The 15,826-nt window shown below is 44.2% G+C and overlaps 1 protein-coding gene across 1 annotated transcript in view; it reads right to left on the bottom strand.

The window, feature by feature from the left end:
- COL17A1 (collagen type XVII alpha 1 chain) overlaps positions 1–15,826 on the bottom strand; it is a 56,922-nt gene that overhangs the window by 9,924 nt on the left and 31,172 nt on the right. Inside the window, exons 14-41 of the mRNA XM_063338378.1 lie at positions 14,389–14,553; positions 13,932–14,021; positions 13,748–13,792; positions 13,002–13,151; positions 12,330–12,545; positions 11,689–11,727; positions 11,277–11,303; positions 10,787–10,813; positions 10,243–10,305; positions 9,965–10,069; positions 9,408–9,470; positions 8,721–8,756; positions 8,526–8,579; positions 8,142–8,177; positions 7,906–7,941; positions 7,424–7,486; positions 7,034–7,069; positions 6,582–6,653; positions 6,189–6,215; positions 5,463–5,498; positions 4,872–4,907; positions 4,570–4,650; positions 3,512–3,547; positions 2,753–2,833; positions 1,503–1,556; positions 1,341–1,382; positions 470–532; positions 251–310 (exon numbers count right to left, since the gene is read on the bottom strand). Coding sequence (XP_063194448.1) covers positions 251–310; positions 470–532; positions 1,341–1,382; positions 1,503–1,556; positions 2,753–2,833; positions 3,512–3,547; positions 4,570–4,650; positions 4,872–4,907; positions 5,463–5,498; positions 6,189–6,215; positions 6,582–6,653; positions 7,034–7,069; positions 7,424–7,486; positions 7,906–7,941; positions 8,142–8,177; positions 8,526–8,579; positions 8,721–8,756; positions 9,408–9,470; positions 9,965–10,069; positions 10,243–10,305; positions 10,787–10,813; positions 11,277–11,303; positions 11,689–11,727; positions 12,330–12,545; positions 13,002–13,151; positions 13,748–13,792; positions 13,932–14,021; positions 14,389–14,553 — 1,839 coding nt within the window. The remainder of the gene's footprint in view (positions 1–250; positions 311–469; positions 533–1,340; positions 1,383–1,502; positions 1,557–2,752; positions 2,834–3,511; positions 3,548–4,569; positions 4,651–4,871; positions 4,908–5,462; positions 5,499–6,188; positions 6,216–6,581; positions 6,654–7,033; positions 7,070–7,423; positions 7,487–7,905; positions 7,942–8,141; positions 8,178–8,525; positions 8,580–8,720; positions 8,757–9,407; positions 9,471–9,964; positions 10,070–10,242; positions 10,306–10,786; positions 10,814–11,276; positions 11,304–11,688; positions 11,728–12,329; positions 12,546–13,001; positions 13,152–13,747; positions 13,793–13,931; positions 14,022–14,388; positions 14,554–15,826) is intronic.

Raw genomic sequence — 15,826 nt, 5'->3', positions numbered from 1 at the left:
ATGGGCTTGCAAAGTCATATCTGAATACAGCAAGTGCTTTGACACCAGTACTGGGGGCTAATCAATTACTCCAACAAAGACTGACTTATTTAATGGCAGCAGACAGGAGACCTATTTAGTGACCACTGTGCTAGCTTTCTTACAGTCACAGAAAGGCAGGACACTTTCTGCTTCCAAGCCTTTCCTTCCTTCTTTTCAGTCTGAGGTGCTGAGATCCATCTAGTATCTTGGTGAGGCAGGATATACCCACCTTGGTCTCCCTTCGGGCCTGGTGGGCCTGGTGGACCTGGTGGGCCTGTGAGGAATGTTTCTGTAATTAAAACAAAAAGGTTTCTTCATGACATCCAACAGAACATGACACAGGTTTCCTCTGTCTCCAACCAGTCCTAGCCAAGGATGTGCTCTCTGGAACTCCAACAGTCAGGACGTTCTCAGGGCACAGACGAGGGAAAGAGTGGGAAGAACCTACCTGAGGTGGACATGGAAGATGATGGTCTCCCTGGTGGGCCTGGAGGTCCTGGCAATCCCTCTCCTAGGCAAAAGGGACACAAAAGAACTTCAGGATGGATAAGCCTCAGCAACGTAAGTAAATGCATGTCAGAGTTGCTACATCTCCAGCCATGGCCATACCTCAAATATTTTCAAGTGTAGGCTAGTAGCATTGTTTTCTCCACACACATCTATCTCTATTAGTCATTTTTCATGATCATTTGCCACCATAGCAGATACAGGACAGAGAAACTCCATCCTTTGTGGTAGAGAGTCCCTATCCCAGCTGGCCTTCACTACATTGAGAGGCAAAGTTCATTTCATCACACACCTGATCTGTCCCCCTTGGCTACTGAGCAGAGAGAAAGGAATAGGATTATGCTCCTGTCTCATGTCCTCCTGCACCTCCCTTCTTCTGTCTGTGAAAGGGAAATCTGTGCTACAGGTAGTGGAGTGGAGATATGTTCCTCATGGTATGAACTGCTCCATCTGTCCCCAGCTGGAAGTTAAGGCTGGACAAGAAGTAAAGATGGAACTGACTGCAGTTACTTCCTTTGGGGACTTGAGAACTTTGAGTGCCTTCCCCAAAAGTATGGCTTTTATGATTTACTACTCTAGCTAGCAAACCTCTGCCAAAGCAGATTTTCTCTCTCGGGCAGTGTCTTGCTCCTGTGAAACTATATTGCAGTGAAATTGTGTTAGTAGGAACCCATTATGTGAAATTCTGTTTCCAGTAAAGTCAGCCCTTCCATCAGGTCCAAGATTGCATCTGGGATATCACAAGGCACAGGATTGAGGCACCAGAAAACCCTCCAACTGTCCAGGTTTCTTTCAGAGAAAAAAGCTTTTACCTGGGGGGCCACGAGGTCCAGGGGGTCCCTGCACAGATTCACCTGATGACAAAAATCCAGGGGTATTATAGAATATTTACTCAGCAATCTGCATGGCCCAGAAACGTGCCATGTGTATTAACATCCCCCTTCTTATGTACTGAGCTCTGCTATATTACGTACCTGGTGGTCCAGGGGGACCTGGTGGTCCTGCTCGCCCTTGTAAATCTGCCATCACTGTGCAAATGAAACACACACAAAAAAGGGAAAATTGTTGCTATGGAGCTACTGCTGCTATGGAAACACTGTCATTTTGGTGCTGTTAGAAGCTCTTACAGTCAAAGGTGGACTAAGGCAGGACCTGGATGACCTAACCCAAAGTTGAGACAGAGAGGGGAGAGGAGAGAAGTATTTGGTTGCCAGCAAGCAGGTTTGGACATGAAGCAAAATACAGTGCTGAGCAGGCTGGCAGCATATTAGAAACAGGGAGGAGACCTCTCTGGAGAGTAATGGTTGCTGAGGGAAAGAGCAAAGGACTCAAAGACTAGAGGAGAGAAAGAACTTTCAAGGAGAGGAAAGATTCTTTCAAAGAGGGACAAATTTTGGGAGGACAACCTTATGCAGCCATTATTTAACAAGTAGCTGCACTGTGTTATCTTGATTGGAGATGTATCCTCACCTGCAAGCTGAGGCACAAACTCAAAAATTCAGTGATGCTGAGATCCAAGACTCCTGAATGGGGGATGGGACAGTACTGAAGCGTGGTCTGAATCTATATAACCCCATTCAGGCAAGGACCAATTATGATTTTTATGCCCTCCTCTATCTTGCCTCTCCTGCACAATTGCAGAGGTCCTAGGAATACTGACTGTAAGTGAATCACACATTTAGTATTGCACAGAGCAAGCAGACATTTTTCTCGGGATGCTGCTAAACCATTCTGCTCTGCTTCACTTATTTTCATCTAAAAATAGCTTGTGCTCCCCTGTGAGTTCATCCTCTAATTTGCAGAGAGATTCTGATTTCTGTAGCTCAGATGAACGTGCCTTTTCAAACTGGTTCTCCTCTTGAGGATGGCTCCGTGTTCATATTACATGGGGAACCTCCCTGCGTGAACACAGTGGCTGAAAGGCCAGGCTGAAACTTCACATCCTGTGACCATCTCTGCTCTTAAGGAATGTTCACCAGTCACCATTTCTTAGCTTTCCTCTCTGTGACATGGGCCTGATGGCATCTACCTCTTTTTGAAAGCACTTTGGGATGCACAGATGAGAAGGAGGGCAGAAGAAGCAGCTGGTATTGCTGTCCCACCACCAAACATACACACACACACTTCCCCTATGTCGAGGGAGTCATCTCCTGTTAGCTGTGAGCAGGCCTTGAGGTGTCTGGCACCTCTCCAAGCAAAGGAGTGGAAAGGCAGGTCCACTTACTTTGAGATGCTAATGATGAGACTTCTGTTTTGATAGTTTCTATCACAGCTTCACCTGGGGATCCCTTCTCACCCCGTGGACCTTTTTCAGGAGAAAAAAAAAAAGTTAATTATTTAAGTGAAAGAGGGTGACATTTTGTACCCACTCCTCACTTCCTTGACAACAAGTTCAGACTTTGCTGAACTGAGAGCATCAATTCAATCCCTGGCTCTGAGGGACACTGTATTCAAATGTGGAAATTACTGCACAATTTGCCCTAACAGGATCATACAAAACTGGCTAAGAAAGGTTCTTAGGAGTCAGCTCTGTTCAGGCCCTTCCAAACAGATGTCTGTCCAATTGACAGTGGTTTCACAGTGACATTATTCCCAATTTGCCTCTAGTTTGTTCCCCCACCTTTCAAAATGGCAGGACATATCCCGCAGGACATATTCCCTGCCACAGAAAGGCAACTGCACTTGAGAGGTGCCTTAGAAATACCAGCCTCCAGAAAAAATAACATAAGAAAAAAAGACATTTGCAGCATCCACATCACACTGGCTTTTATCGCCCCCTTCTTCCCCAGGGAAAGAAAAAAAGAATAGAAATTCTTTATAAGATTAATTACGCCAAATAATGCAGCAAAATGAACTGAAAGAAAGAAATCTGCAAACAAAAGGGAGAGAGATTGTGCCAAGGGCTGAAAGAATTAGAAACAAAGGAAAACTAATGAATTCAGTTCTCTTAAGAAGCAGAATCAAAGCTGATGGAGAATGGTACCTTGCTGTCCAGGGAGACCAGCTGGTCCAACAGGACCTGGTTTCAAAGGAAAAAAAAAAACAGATTGCATTAGATTTTCTTGGTTGTATTTTACAGTATTTTACAGTAGCAGGAAAGAATCAATAGGTCTTTTATAAGAAGTTGGATTATCAAATAATGTATTTGTCTGCACAAGTAAATGGAATTGCTATGGCGTGTGAATTCATCAATGTCCCACGTATTGCTTGAAGCTCTAGAGAAGAGGGTTATTTTCCACCATGTGGCACTTAAAGTGCTTGGTGCCTCTTAGGCTGGGGAAACAACCAGAATGTCACTGACCACAACAGAAATGCAACAGGCCCAACCCTCCTCTTGCATTCCCTGCTGCAAATCAAGCCTAGCTCTAACAAAGCAGCTCCAGGATTGGCTCCAGCTATACACCTGGCAGTGGCACAGAACTGCCATGAGAACCAGGGATCAGAAATTCTGCTGCCTGACACCAGCGTGCTGTAGGACAGTGTCTGACCTGGGACAGAGAAGTCTGAGGACCAAGGTCATGCATAGCCAGAGTCTGTGTATGTGTTTGTGTGAAAGATTTGTAGATGCTCATGTGGGATTTCTGCTGTCTTGAGTTCAAAGCTAAGACTGGAAAACAAGCACTTCCTGATTTCAGTAACAGTGCCAGGAGAAGGACCAGACACAAGCCTGCTTTCCTGAGAGGCAAAAGAGCTTGGATCTACTTGCTGGATTTGACCTATCACTACTTTGTACTCAGCAGACCAAACGACAACAACAGTGTTTCCAGTTTCTTCATCTTATCAGCTCTCTCTTCTGTCCTGTCCCCCTGTGATCATATCCCATTTCTCCCTTGAGGCTGCTGCGTCCCTAACTCAGCCTGAGATCTTGGTCTTTCTGCAGGGAAGGGTGAGGACCATGAGTATCTAGATTTCCTGAGCAATCTTGCCTCCCAGGCAGCGCAGCCTGGCAGAGACAATAAACGTCACACATTAAATTAAGAACTGGATGCACAATGATGCAGGCTGCCTGCAAAATTCACAGCAGAGGAGCGGCTTCCTCACCTGGAACACCTGGGGGTCCAGTGGGGCCGGCTGGGCCTGGGGGACCTGGTGGGCCTGGCAGAGCAATAGTTGACGAACCCTCTGAAACACAAACACATGCACTTGCACACATACACATATATATACACATCCAGTGAACATGTAACAAATCTATCCTTAAGGAATCACACTTCTATAGCATACGTATTCTCCCAACATAGGGAGCACCAGTACACACAGCTGAGATGAATTTAGGAGGCATAACAAAAACAGGTAAAATCCTCCAAAAGCAGAAGCATTTGAACTCTCACAGCACTACATACCAGCACTTATGACTTTTCCTGGAGCTCCAGTTTCTCCTATGAAAAGAAAGGGACAAAAGATGAACTTCAGAGATCCCTTCCAACCCCTATCATTCTGTGATTCTTTTTTGGGGGGGATTTGTCACTAGCTCAATTACATTATCTTATTAAACATGTGATTTCTGTTCTCTTTGCCCTTGATCTCTTGTCTGAGAAGTCATAGCACTAGAAGGTCATGGGGGAAGCAACAGAGTTCAGCAAATCCAGAGATAGCCTCTGATCAGCTTTCCAAGCACTACATCTGCCTGAATAGGCAGTAGGCCTTAATTTATCCATTGCAGTCACCAGGCATCATACTCATATGCTCAGGGCAGAATCAGGTTTGCTAAGATTTTCTCAGGGGAGAACTGTCATGCTGAGTGCCTCAGCAGATGCTCAGCCTTTCGTGTACGCTCAAGGAGGCTTTGCCTACCGTCTGTTTCTCAAACCTTCCTTTCCTAAAGCCACTAGATGCCACTGTTGATTCAGGGACTGGTCAGTAGAGCAGATAATCCTCACAAAAATGAAGAGCTTAGAGAGTAAATGAGTATTAGGGAAAAAAACAAAACTTACCTTTAGCCCCTGGTCGGCCTGGGTTGCCTGGAAGTCCTGATATGAGGTAGATGAACAATTTAAAATGGTTACTGCAAATACTGCTCTTTTTATTTTTTCCAGGTACCCCAGCTGAGTTTCACTTGTGGGTTTATAGAAGGAAATCCCTACTCAAGACCCTGACTTACAGCATTTATAAGCAGATCCCTGACAGCAAGTGAAGAAACTCGCAGCGGACTGTAGACTGAGCTGGTAGTGCCCCTGGGCATAGTTAAGGGCTTCCCTTCTCCCATGCTCCCTGGATGATGGCACTGCTCCCTAGATTTGCCTGTAGTTTCTTTGAGGTACTGCTCCATGTTCTGAGGCTCCTGGATAAATTACCTGGTGACTTGTCCCCCAAACCACCTCTGCTTGCAGATGTCATGTTCTCTGTTTCTACCTCTATTGCTACATCCTCTCCCCTCCGTTTCTGCTGCTGATTAGAAGGACTTTTCAGTGATGCACGAGGAACTGAAACATGTTATTTGTTGCAAACTATGTTTTGGGGAGAGGCAAATTTTCAAACACTCCAAGGCCTTGCACTCCTCAAAAATTACACTCCAACCACAAACGCTGTCTCAAAAGCCAAGGGGGATGCAGAAACCTTGGGACATCACCACGAGCACCACAAAGGGAAAATTACAAGGGTTTTTTGAACCTGTACCAAAGAGTGTCATTGATAAATCAGAACACAGTGGAAAAACCTACCTGGTGGTCCTTGGGGTCCTGTGAGACCTGGAAGAAAAAGACAAAATTTCTAAGATGTCTAAACAAATTTCAGGTGGGGAAAGGATAGCCAGGGAGAAAAAGATTACATTTACTTAAAATTATAGCACACAGTCCACAAGTGGTGTAAACTGGCCTACCAACTGGCATGTAAACTGAACGTTGGCTCATAGCAGCTGATGTTCTTGTTTACAGCAAGTGCAATGCTGAGATCACATAGTGTCCAGATTCCCTGTGTGTTTTCCTTTCATCACCATCTTACAGTACAGAGATCCTCTGCAAGCCTTAACTTCAAATTAAGACTGGAAATTGTTGACAAAGACATGTGTGTTCCTGACTAAGCAAAAAGTATTTTTGTTCTCTGTATGCTTTTACCTGGCTGTCCTGCATCGCCAGTGGGTCCTGGAGGGCCTCGGGCTCCTGGCATTCCCATAAGACCTGGTTCACCTAGGGATATAATCACCATTAACAAGCCAGAAGTCACTGACTTACAATCTACCGATCCATTCAAGCTTGGCCACCAACTGTCCTACAGCACCTTCTACCTATTATATCCTCATAGCCAACTAGCCATTTCCAGCATCACTGTCTGGGAGGTGAACATCAATGACAGAAGAGTTCTGTAGTGAGAAGAACTCTGTCACACGTTTACAGGCAGTTCCCTTATATGTCTCAGTTCCATGCTTACATGGTTGACTCTACAGTTCTTCTGAGACAGCAAGATCCCAGAACGTGAACGTGTTGCCATCTTCTCCCACCCCTTTCACAAATCAACCTCCTGACAAATCAGAAAGTACCTGCACTTCTACTGCAAAGGAATCGCTTACCTTTTTCACCTGGCTGTCCATCACGGCCAGCTTGTCCTGTCCAAAGAAAAGAGATTGTTAGAGATCGCTGAAATAGTACCACAGTTGCCCTGTCCTCCTACTAAGTGGAGCACAGCCCTAAACACAAGAAAGTGTCTTTTTATCATATTGCATCTGAAAGAAACTTTGGCTACAGTTACTGAAGATCCAGAAAAAGTTCACTTGAAACTTAACTGTAGGGCATCTTTTCTGAGCATACAGACTAATCTTAGCTATCTAGAGAAAAAACCTAGGATCACAACCAGTGTGATTCTACTCCCATATTATTTCCTTGTCCGTGCTCATCGAAATACTCTCTGGGTGGAAATTACATTACCCCGCATACAAACACAGCTGTTTTCTGTTACCCACCTACAGGTCCTTTAGCCCCTGGCTCTCCTGGAGGACCAGGCATTCCTCTTGAGCCTTGTTCACCTGTAGCAAAATGGTATGAAAATGAATCAAACAAATCTTGGTGAAGATACAATTTATGACTGTCAGCAATGTTTGGTGCTTTGCAACTGAAAAACAGCATTGACAGAACGCTCAGGCCTCATGATTTGTGACTGTCTCTGGGGATTAGAAAAGCACAAGTGAAGTGAATATAGGGTACGTGAGGGAAAATTTCCCTAAAGCTAAATACAGAGAGATTGCTACCAAGATTACTGGAATCAAGAATGGGATCTATTTGTTAAAAACTTGGGTGCAAAACTAAAAGTCCTATAATCAATAATCATCATTATACTTTCTCAGAAAGCTAACTGGGTTTGGCTGGGCTATACTGTTATTTGGAAACTCAAAAAATGCATGTGTACATTAGATAGGCTGTTACTCCAGGGAAACAATCCACTGACCTGTCATTCCACGAGAACCCTTCTCACCCTGATCACCTGTGGGACAAAAAAAGGGAAGGATTCTGTGAGATTGTTTCATTGTAAAATGTTTCCATCAGAGAAAACGAAGTCTGCTTTCTGACAAGAGCACACAAGAAAAACCCAAAGAATGATGGAGTTAATACCCATGGACATTAGCCATATCTAAAGGAATCTAAAGAAAATATCCACAAAAGATAGTTAATTGATCAACATACCTTTGGGTCCAGGGGCTCCACTGGCTCCTTTCTCACCTGAAAGATATATGGATAATTGAAGAACAGTAGTAACAAGTCAGAAGGGAAAGGAATTTCATGCGTCACAGGTACTCTGATATCAGACAAACTCAAACTGGAAATTCCCTTCCTTCCAACCATGTTTCCCCACCTAGATTACTCTATCACCTCTGTGTCTCTTGTGTTTCTCAACATTTGCTTGCAATCACTAAATCTAGTTCCTCCTCCCTTTTTCCTCAGGCTTATGCTTTTCTTTGCCCCTAGCATCAAAATGTTACGTGCTCAGTCCAAGTCTGGTACTCAGAGCAGTGCTAGAAAAGCACATCAGCTAGTGCTGCTGTAATGCCGAGGGGACGAGAAGCTTACCTTTAGCACCTGGGAGACCTGCTTCTCCTCTAAATCCTTGTAGGCCGGGAGGACCTGCAGAAAAATGAGGTGGGGGGGTTTGATCCATACATTATGCTTCACTGAAGAAGAAAAACTATGAGAAGCTATCACTCTGTTTTTGTTTTCTCTAGTCTCTAGATGCCAGAGCAAAGTGCCAGGTGCCACAGCACTCACCTGGAGGACCTTGTGGGCCTGGAGAACCCATCAGACCTGTGAATAACAAACATGGATTCAGTAACACCACAATTAGAAAATTAACTCTTTTGGTTTGTCCAACAGCATCCACAACCCAATAGGTGTTTAGCAGATTGGAATTCCCCCAGCCACTAGAAGAATTTACATCACTGGCATCCTCAAAACCAGGACAACAAATCTACGCAACTCAGTTCCTTTGTGACACAGAGGAAGAGGTTTTCCCTAAAGTAAGGCAAAGAGACTCAAGCCTTCCATCTTGGCTGACACGCTGGGACCTGTGATTTAAGTGGGACTCATTTTTTATAGTGCAATTTTTATCCCAGTTACACGTATTGTAGAGCTGGAACTCTGTTAGAAGCCTGTTAGTGATATGGAGTTTACCTTATTGTTTCTGAAAGCAGAGAAAAACCATCTGGGAACATCACACATCTTAAAGACTGGTGTTTTGGGAAATGTCCCTGCTAATACCCACTCCCACTAAAAATCTCCAAGAATTTATTGCTCTAAAGGTTATGTGTACCCACCAAAGTAAATTTTATCTAAAATGAGGACCATTAGTTCACTTTTCTGGTTACTGCAGTGCAACACAAGTGAAACAGGAAGGCTAGAGTACTCATCTACTCCTAACCAGTCTGCTAGGCTCTCTCTGTCCATCTTTTTATTTACCTTTAAGGCCAGCAGAACCTGGGGGACCAGGTGGCCCTGGAGGACCTGGCTCACCAACCGCACCTGCAGAATAAGAACATGAATAGATACTATAGAATACAATTGTGTTCCCATTTTTCCATTATCCCATCTCCTGTTATTCTTTCTCAGGCAAGTGTCGTGAACAATCTGCTGGTCAGTTCAAAACACGCAAATAAGCATGCATTGACCAAGAAAAAAATCCCATCTCACTGGGCTTTAGGATGAGCAAGCAAATTCCCCAGCTTTGGTGACTTAAATAACAGGGGAGAAGATGACCTTGATACTAAGCGCTTTTGGTTCTGACAAAGTCAAACCTGACTGTGAGACCTGGCAAAACCAACCTTTGTTTACCCATTGTAACCTTGGCAAAAAAATCCCTTATGCCAGCTTTTTCTGTGCTGTGAAATGTCTAAAAATTAAATCTGGATTTAAATAATCAAATCAAATTCTATCTCAGAGGTATTTTATAAATTGGGACCAAACTCCAGCTTTTGTCCATCTCTGCTTTATCGAAGAATGGGACACCTAGTTCCTACCTCTGTCTCCTTTTTCTCCAAATCCTGGGGGTCCAGGCTCCCCTCGAGGCCCTGGTAGCCCTTCTCGACCTCTTTGTCCCATGGGACCTTCCATGCCAGGATCACCTATAGGAAAAAAATGCCTTGTAAAATAGGTGTCTTTATGGGAGGCCTTGGGCAAGAGGATCCATGGTCACCTCCATGGGGAAAGGCAATGATCACACCAACCTGGTGTCTGTATTCTCATGCCATATGTCAATCAGTTGTGAGGGACTCACAGCACTGACAGAAATGCTTACCCATGCTGCCTTTCTGTCCTTTCGGTCCCTCTGGTCCTTGGTGCCCAATTGGACCAGGAATGCCTGGAAAGAAAAAAAAACCAAATGTTCAGAATCCTTGTCTGTGTACCATGAAAGAATAACATGCAAATCAGGGAAACCTGAAGCCTGGAAGGATTGATCAGCTGGGGTAAAAAATACATTACTTGGAAGGTGGGTACTTGAACGGGGATCTCTTTAGAAGAACACAATACATAAAAGAGCACAAAGAAGTCGGGCCAAGTACTCATGCAGTTGTGGGACTCTTTCAAATTAGGCTGGGATCTTCACACCCCCGAATTAGAAATGTTCAACTAAGTGGAAGTCGGGCTGAGGGCTTGCTTGTAATCAAGTCTCTGAGCTGAGTCTGTAGCTCAGCATCAAGGTATTAATCAAGAGACTTAGTCTATGCTAAATATCAACTCTTTAGAAAACCTCAAGCTAGGTTTGCAGTGCAAAATTTCCTCTTCCCTACAGTAATGTCACTAAATGTCCTCCCTCAAAGGGGAATTGTACTGTTGCCCACCTGGGACACCAGGAAGTCCTCGCTCTCCTGTAGGGAGAAAGAAATAGACAGTCAGTGGGGACTGAAAGAGACAGTCACTTTGGCTGACCCTCACCCCTCATAAAAAGAAGCCTATGTTCCTGGCATGTTTACAAGTTCTACCATCTCCAGCAGTGCCACATTGCCCCCCTTGTATTTATGCAATAGACTGAATCACTCACACCACACAAAATCCTGTGAACCACTCTGTGATTAAACCAGGTAGAGCTTGGCTTCAACAACGACTTTCATCCAGGTGAAAGAAGTTTCTAGATTTGTTTTCTCTTCTACCGTGAACTCTAAAATAGTCTTTACTCAGAAGAAGAGCAAAAAAACCCAACCATCACAACAATCTCTGAACTACAGGATGCATCAGCTTCTCTAACTTCTGGAGTAACAAAAATCCATTTGCTACCCAGGCCCTGTGGCAGGCTGCCAATCTACCTGAGGAAGCAGGTAACTCCAGACTTACCTCTGGGACCTTGCATTCCCATGTCACCTGAGAAAAGAAGAAAAAAATTAAAATCAGGAGAGATCTTGGAGATATTTCCAATGATTATTCATTCATTTTGTTTTCCTGTTGGTTTCCCACCTTCAGTGAAACATGAAAGAGTTATGGGTGAACAGGGACACTTGAATAGTGCAGGATCAGACCCATCCCATTAGCGGCAAACAGGATCTGGACTTCCACACTGGGACAATAAACGGGATCTGGCCCTCTACAGTTTAAGTGGCAAACTAGCTTTACAATCCTTTTGTTCAAGTATAAACCAGCTTCATCTTTCTCACTGCCAATTGCCCCTTGTGGGAACATCCACCCCAAACTTGTCCATTGTCAGAGCCAAAGAATAGGACAGAGGAAGAGAAGGACTATATTGCTGTACCTTTCTCACCAGGTTCTCCTCTCTCCCCTCGGAAGTAGCCTGCAACAGAAAGTGAAGGGGCTGTTAAGAGTGCATTGCACAACAGAATAGCTACTCGCTTCAAGGATCCTTCTATTTGGATTTTGAGCCTGCAGGCAACACAGGCTATCAAGCACAGCATGGCTTTGTAAGTAGAGTTTCCTCAGCAAATTTGCTTTCACAAATCTGTCAAACTTCTGAAACTGGGAGAATGCAGGCCCCTCTGTTCTTAACCTATTTCCATCATCTGCTAAACAGAAGTAAATCGTCTTTCCCTTGCTAACAAAAGTAGAATGAGAAATAAGGTGTGGGTTCATTTTTCTGTGTAGTTCTTTCAAAATGGAAAAGTTACTTGCTACAGAAAACATGACACACCCTGGCACAGGATAGCACGTCCACAACCTCCTTTCTTCTCCATTTTCTTCTGGCTTTAAGGGATGTACCACCAGTGTTAGTGGCAGCACTTTGAGCTCCAGCACAGCCTGTCTGTGAGGGCGCTATTTTTGACAGACTTCATTGCACTCTAAAAGTCCTGGTCTTGGGGCCCTTGGGCAATCAAATCCCCCCACTCCCCTTTAAATAATCTGGTCTCATGCAGCATCACAGACATTGGCTTTGCTCACCTCGTTCTACTTCCTTGTTCAGTCTGCTTTTCACCATCAACCAAACTGACTCTTCATTGTCATAAGGGAAGGTTGAGGAGGGTGAAATACCATGAAGAAAGTCTACTCTTGAAACATCCTTTTCTATTTTTGGATTCCCTTGGTTAATTGTCAGGAGGCCGCCATTGATTTTTTCCAGGTTTTCCACACGAGATTTCAGCTTTCTCACTTCTTCCGCTGGAAGATTAAAGTAAAATGCTAGGGAACATGCTGCCACAGATGCATGCCTGAAACTATCTACTTCTAATAGCAGGGACAAGGCAACACTGTTTCAGATAATTATGGCCATTGAGTTTTGCAGGATTATTATTTTTATCTTTTCTTTTCTAGCCGGGATATTTTGAGTGTAAGTAATGACTTTGGAATCTGTTAGTCTCTGAGAGGTAAGACTTCAAATCTCAGGAGTTTTCCTATTCTACTCACCCCAAGACTACATAACCCCTCATCAATAGTTTATATTCCTTATCTGTTCTTTCTGTCCATTTGTAATATCTTAGTGGCAGTCACCACCAAGCTGAATGTGCACCTCCTCAGTTCTCTGGCTTGATATCTCTGGCACTTGGCCTCTTTGCCAGCTTGCCTCTGCTTGTCTTTCTATCCCATCCAACATTTTCTTTCTCTGTTATTTCTTACCCAGAGCAATGAGGCCAAAAAGCAATCCAAGGAGAAGCAACCAGGCCAGAAGCAAACCCAGGAGCCATTTCCACCAGCTGCAGCAGGAACGACAGGGACACCAGGATGGTGCTGATCCAATTGCACCCCCTGCATCACCATTTCGTATTTCTGGAAGAGGGAAGGGGCAGTCTCCTGGTTAATGAAGAGTTCCTTGACTTCAGAGTCAAGAATCTCTTAGAATAAGGACAGCAAGGTCTGAAATATTATACAAAGGGCTATGGGGAAAAATCTTTACACACCACTCCTCACGAGGTAGGTGTAATTCTAGTCCCTGTGGAAGCTGGGAACAGCATTCCCAATGGGAATTCCAAAAAGGGACAACACTCAATATATTTTAAAATAACAGCTGAAAAATGTGATTCGCTTGGGGTCAATTTTTTGCACAGATTTGAGCCATAAATGACAGCAATAGCCAGCATGGTCTGTCTGAGTCCTCTCCTCCCCATAAATCTGTCCTGGTAGCTGTACTGTTAGTTATCTGATTTTCTCCAGCAATAAAAAAATACCCCAACTGCCAAAATATTCCAACTGGTACCAATTTCTCTGGCATGTGCTCTGCTCATTACAGACAGAGTAGCCCCCTGAGCATTCCCTCCCTCTGATGTCATTGCACAGAGATCACTCATGTCATTCAAGAATGGTTGCTTTTTTGTATATTGTGCTGTGGTGCTTCTTACAATGAAAGTCAGAATTGCATCACTTACCTGCATAAGTTGCTTTGTCCCTTGTTGGCACAGATTTCAGTGCTCCTGTTTTAACATCAGTAAAAGAAGTTTTAACAATCTTTCTGTGCAGGACTAAACTTAGAGCATAGGCTTGAAAGGGGAAGGCAGCAATGGAGGCAGGAGGAGAAAGTTCTACTGCATTTCCACAGGGACAAACTCTTACCATTTGCATCTGATTTTAGGCCAGTATCTGTAGCGTAAGAGGAGGAAAATCCCTGCTTCTCTTTCTTCAAGGTGTCTTCTACAAAGGATCCTGAACAGGAACCGAATATAATTAAAAACATTACACCAGAACTTCAACCAGGCCTATATTCTTTCATTGGTAAAAGGCATTGGTTTTTATTGGGACGAGACAATAGCTCTTCTTCTTTAAACCACATCTGTTTTCAAAGTTCCTGAGCGTTGTGAAATATTCCAAGGCACACGCTGGAACTTCAAATGCAAAAGCTTGACCTAGATTGCAGCTGGCATGGTTAAAGGCTAACTGCCTGACAGGGCTTCTTGTTTGGCTTGCAGGGGTTTGAGTCAGGTGCAGTGTCCTGAACTCTGAACTCCCTCTATGATCATTCTCCATTTCTCTGTCCTCAGCATATCCATATGTCCCAAAGAAGAGAAGTTACCTCCATTAAGCCCAGTGGTGGAGGCACTAAAGACTTTGCCACTGTCCTTTGTCATGATCAAGAGCTCCATCTCCTTCTTTGCTGGGGCATTCTCCTTCTCCAGCAACAGGAACTTGCAGTCTTTGCGCAGAATGTCATCTCCCTGGGAGGTCAAAACAGTTCCCCCTGGAATATTGGTAAAGGATGGGAAAGAAGAGGAGATAAGTGTGGGCCACTGAGTCATAATTACAAGCCACAACACTTTTGTTCATTATAATAGGTAGTCCCATTGTGATTGGTGTTGCCAGTACTATAAACACCCAGTAAGAGACACACTGGTTACTGAAGCTAAGAGAAGAGCTGTGGATGTCATTAGATTTCCTTAGAGATGTGTATTTCATTAGCAGGGGAACAACTGCTACCAGAAATGGAGAGCATCTGGAATTCAATCACATATAGAAATGATTTGCTCAATGACCTCGTCATGGTTTACCCCAGCTGGCAGCTAGTACCACGTAGCCATTCATGCAGTTCTCCCCCTTTGGCCTAGAAGGGTAGGGAGAGGAGCGAGAAAAGAAGGGGGAAGGGAAGGGAAGGGAAGGGAAGGGAAGGGAAGGGAAGGGAAGGGAAGGGAAGGGAAGGGAAGGGAAGGGAAGGGAAGGGAAGGGAAGGGAAGGGAAGGGAAGGGAAGGGAAGGGAAGGGAAGGGAAGGGAAGGGAAGGGAAGGGAAGGGAAGGGAAGGGAAGGGAAGGGAAAGGAACCCTCATGGGCTGAGACAAAAACAGTTTAATAGAACAAATGGAATATAGTAATAATAATAATAATGATAATCATAATAATAATGGTAAAAGAATATACAAGACACAAGTCACACTCACCACCCAGCAAATTGGTGAATTGGCACTGTCCCAAGCAGTGATCACAAGTACCTGCCCCCTGGCTAACCCCATTTATATACTCAGCATGATGTCTATGGTACGGAAAATGCCACTGGCCATTCCATCATTCTGTCTATGCTCCTTCTCAGCTTCTATTAGAAGCTGAAAAGAGTCCTTGAAAAATATAAACATCACCTGGCAACAACTAAAACTATATGCATTATTGACATTCCTTTAACACCAAATGCAAAACACAGCAACCACTAAAAAGAAAATTAACTCTATCCCAGCTGAAACCAGGACAGACCTCTCTGCTTCTCAAACACACTCACTATAGGTTCATAGAAACTCAGTCAGAGAGATATTCAAGCACCACTAGAGCCAGCACAGCTCAAGCTGAGGAGCACCTTTAGCAGACCTCCTCTGTCAAACAAAAAGCATTCCATACCCTTGGGAGCCAGGAATGGTTATGAGGTATTGAACTGTATCTTACTGAGGTTTGGCACAGGCCAAACAAAGCTCAAAAACGTTGGTGTGGTCACCCTTCTGCCATTATGCAGTATCAAGTATGCCTGGAATGG

The sequence above is a fragment of the Chroicocephalus ridibundus genome, chromosome 6 (genome assembly GCF_963924245.1).
Source record: "Chroicocephalus ridibundus chromosome 6, bChrRid1.1, whole genome shotgun sequence".
NCBI classification, from domain to species: domain Eukaryota; kingdom Metazoa; phylum Chordata; class Aves; order Charadriiformes; family Laridae; genus Chroicocephalus; species Chroicocephalus ridibundus.
This window is presented reverse-complemented; position numbering and strand designations above follow the sequence as displayed.